Raw genomic sequence first — 4,142 nt, 5'->3', positions numbered from 1 at the left:
TACTCCTGGGATAGTCTAGATTTGGGGTCTGTCGACTCTTACCTTAAGCCAGGATGACTCACTCCCTAATTTCCCATTTCCTCTCTAGGGACCCAAGGCTCTGTTTAGTTTTATCTCTGGAATGGAGCTAAGTTGCCAGGAAGATTATCTTATTCCACTCAGGAGGGTCCTATCGACTTACTGCAGTGATAGAAAGACTTGTGAATCATTTTCGTGGTGTTTGTCGCCCTCGCCACCCTCAGGGGACCTTCCCTGCCCCCATGCTTCCCTAGACTGTCTTCTTGAGTTGCTGGAAGAAAAAACTCATCACCTGGTGGCTGATTGATTCATGAATTTTTCACTATTCATTTTTGGGAACAACCTCAGGCAAGGCGGGTAGCTGGATGCTATGTTTGTAAGTTGCTCAAAGGAAGGGAGGAGAAACAAGAGGGATTTGGATCAACAGGTGGAGATGTGTGTGTCCCCTGGGAGCGACCAGGGGGCCGAGGTTTGGCTCTGGAATTCCAGGAGAAGTCAGAGATCTCCCAATCCACACTTTGCTGCACATCAAAAAGAATGGACCCATAGGAGAAGCTCAAGGATGGATCTATTGCGTAAGCCAAAAAAAAAAAAAAAGTCAAGATCCCTGCTTTGCCCTCAGCTCAGGAGGAGGCAGGGCTGATTCTGCCTGGTCCTACGATGCCTGGCAAAGTGAAGCCACCGAGGGTTGTTGGAAGGAATGCATAGTCCAGTCCCAGAATCAGAGGAACAGAGATCTTAGAGGCAGAAGGACCTTGGAGACCATTGCCTCCAACCTGCTTGTTGTAGAAGTGAAACTGGGGCATGGGCTGACTTTCCCAAGGCTATTAGGGGGTAAGGGGCAAAGCGGACAACTCTTAGGACCCAGATTTTGAGAGGAAAAGAACCTTCCGGCACAAACCCCTCATCCGACAGATGGGGGTGCTGAGGCTAGAGAGGGTGACTTGAAACTGGAGGATTTTCATCAGTTATGATGACATTAAGGACAAATCATCATCTGCTTTGCTGATTGACTCTAAGAACCATGGGACTTTCCACTTGATTTGCAACCAAAAAATCTGTGTGTGTTGTCTCCCCTACTCTCCAGCCGCCAGCAAAATTTCAGCTCTTGAAGAGGAGGGACTGTCCTACTTTTCTATGTATTTAAGCACTAGTATTTCTACTAGTTTTTACTACATTTTTTTTACTACATTTAAGTGCTTAATAAATTCATTTCACTCATTCATCCATTCATTCACACACTCATGCATTCATTCATTCACTCATGCATTGACTCATTCATTCATTCATTTGTTCATGGTTCAGGGACACACAGCTGGTAAATTTCTGAAGTGAGATTCAAACCTGTCTTCCTGACTCTGAGTCCATCACCCCATTCACTTCACCATACTGTCAGAAAGCATATGCACCATTCTGCACCAGTATTCCCTCACCTTCCCACTGAGGGGAAGGTTCATGGGATCATTGGTTTAGAGCTAAAAGGGGAAGTGCATTTCCCCATATCTATGCTAGTCATTGCATTGAGACACTTGCTACCTTTTTAGTGTTGTTTTCCTCACTGGATCAGCTCAGGAAGACCACAGTTCAAATCCAGCTCAGAAATTTACTAGCAGTGTGACCTTGGACAAGTCACTTAATTTCTTTGCCTCACTTTTCCCATCTGTGAAATGGGGGATAATCATAGCACCAACTTCCCACAGTTATTGTGAAGTTCAGCTGAGATAATATCATAATTATAAGGTACTTAACACAGTGCCTAGCACATAGTAAGCACAATATATGTGTTGTATTATTTATATTTATGTAATTAATTATACTATTTTTATGTCTATATTTCTATTTATTATTTCTATAATTACAGTCTTTGTCCTCTTGGTTCTGCTTACTTCCCTCTGCATCATTTCATACCAGTTTTCCCAGGTTTCTCTGAATTCCTCTCATTCGTCATTTCTTAGGATGCAATAATATCCTTTACATCTAGATGCCCTATTTTGTTTGGCCATTCCCCAGCTGACGGACCTATCTGGATGGTCCCTGTATGTCGCCTGTCATGGCTGTGAACTAGATACTGTCTATTGTGTCTGGAATGCCCATCCTCCTTGTCTTCTGAAACTCCTGCACCCCCCCCTAAAAGAAGAGACCTCCCCACCTTGATCCCCTAATAGTGTTCTCCCAAAGCCATTTCCTATTTCTTTGGTAGAGGGGCAATGGGAAGGGCCAGGAACAACTGCTGCCTGAGACTTTGAAAAGCCAGGCTTTCCTCCCTGCCACCACATGGTGTCAAGGAAGGATGTCCTTGGAGGTCACTGATCACACGCTTGCCAAAAGCATTTCTTAAATCAATTTTTATTGCAGACAATAATACAGCATGGGGTTCCCTGGGCCTCGATGCTGGATGATCAACCCAACCATGGTCCATATTTCACAAGATCATTTTTCTGGTTGCTGGGCAGCTGGGAAGAGAAGACCAGTGATTGACAACACTCGGTTTCACCTTGAGGAGCAGAGGCACTCTCTCTCCGCAGATCAGAGAGCCAGGTGACGTGAATGGAAATTAATTCTAAATGGGTAAAAAGCACAGAAAATATATAAAACGGGGCCAAGACAGGAGCAAAGAGTGGCTGACTCTGTTTATCATGTGGACATTACATAAGAAAGCACATTATATTGAAAACGGTGATTAAAAATGGGAATAAAGTCCAACTGCATAGAAAAAAGGCAAAACAAGACAGAATGGGAGAGAGGGGAGAAGGATCCTCTCTCATAGTCGGCTTCTCCTCCCTCTGGCCCCTGGAATGAATGAAAAGTCAGTGGGTTTCATAGAAATTCTGTAGAAAGGAATGTCCATATTCTGTGTACTGAATGGCCTTTGACCAAGGTCTCGTTTCGAGGTTGGCATGGTTCCTCATAGAGGAAAAGAAGGTGCCTATCCAAGGAATTTGCCCCACCTGATGTCTGTCTGAGTTGGGAACATGGGCCTGACTCTTCCTTGAAAAGCAGATCCTGTTGGTGGGGGGGCCCAGATCCTGGCAGTCATGATGGGGGCTGTCCAGAGGCAGGGGCTAGTGGGCTCTGTCCAGACTGTGTATGTGGCCCACTGGGAGCGGGTGGGCCTCTGTGTTGAATACCCAATCTTCCAAGGAGAGGAGATCATCTTCAGAGAACAGCAAATAGAGGTACCTAGATGCCACCAGAATGGATTAGAAGAAGTCGTTAGTTGCTCATCCGAGGAGAATAAAAGCTAAAAAACCACCTTCCCCCTCAGTTTCCTTATCTGTAAAGTGACAGTAAGAACTAGGGGCTTTCTTCCTTCACAGGTTTGTTGCTTGGGATCAAATGAGCTCATGGATATAAAAACACATTAGAATCTGTAAGCTGTCATTCAGAGGTAAAGGGCTGAAAATATGGGGACCTTATGGACGTGGGGAAGGGGTCCAACTATTCTGAAAGACATAGAAAATGTGCCTCCACTCGTGCTTTTCCCCCAGCTGAGTCCAAGGTCTCCACCTCTCCAGACAAAATACTGTGGGTCAGCGCTTCCCATCCAGGCCAGAATTAAAGGCAACCAGGATCCCCGAAGTCAACGTTCCCAGAATTCCATCTCCACTCCACATCTATATTTCCTAGACTAGGGATTTCTCAGCTCACTCTGGGATTATGGAACTAATTTCTTCCTGACTCCCAGCCTCATTTCAGTCCTCAAGATTTACTTTCTTAAAATATGACTTTAATTATGAAATTACAAAATTCTAAGAATTATAGAATTATAGGATTATAATTCTATATATGTATATTTCATATAGTTTATCTATCTATAATATATATTATATCTATATATGTATATTTTATATAGTCTTATAATTATTTAATTTAATTAATATATTATAAGAATATATAAAATATACACACATTTAATTAATATATTATAAGAATATATAAAATATACACAGAATGTAATTATAGAATTACAAAATTCTAAGAGTTGAAAAGGACCTTTAGAGGCCATATAGTCCCATAGGGCACTGGACTTGGAGTTGGGAGGGCTCTTGGCTCAACTTCCATTTATTTTATTTTATTTTATTTTATTTTATTTTATTTTATTTTATTTTATTTTATTTTATTTT

At 42.4% G+C, this 4,142-nt stretch overlaps 1 protein-coding gene across 1 annotated transcript in view; it reads right to left on the bottom strand.

Annotated features, from left to right (window-relative positions):
* Window positions 1-2,374: 2,374 nt before the first annotated feature.
* MAN1C1 (mannosidase alpha class 1C member 1) overlaps window positions 2,375-4,142 on the bottom strand; it is a 256,657-nt gene continuing 254,889 nt past the window's right edge. Inside the window, exon 11 of the mRNA XM_044668733.1 lies at window positions 2,375-3,198. Coding sequence (XP_044524668.1) covers window positions 3,081-3,198 — 118 coding nt within the window. The 3' untranslated portion in view covers window positions 2,375-3,080. The remainder of the gene's footprint in view (window positions 3,199-4,142) is intronic.

Source organism: Gracilinanus agilis, chromosome 3 (assembly GCF_016433145.1).
Source record: "Gracilinanus agilis isolate LMUSP501 chromosome 3, AgileGrace, whole genome shotgun sequence".
Classification (NCBI taxonomy): Eukaryota; Metazoa; Chordata; class Mammalia; order Didelphimorphia; family Didelphidae; genus Gracilinanus; species Gracilinanus agilis.
This window is presented reverse-complemented; position numbering and strand designations above follow the sequence as displayed.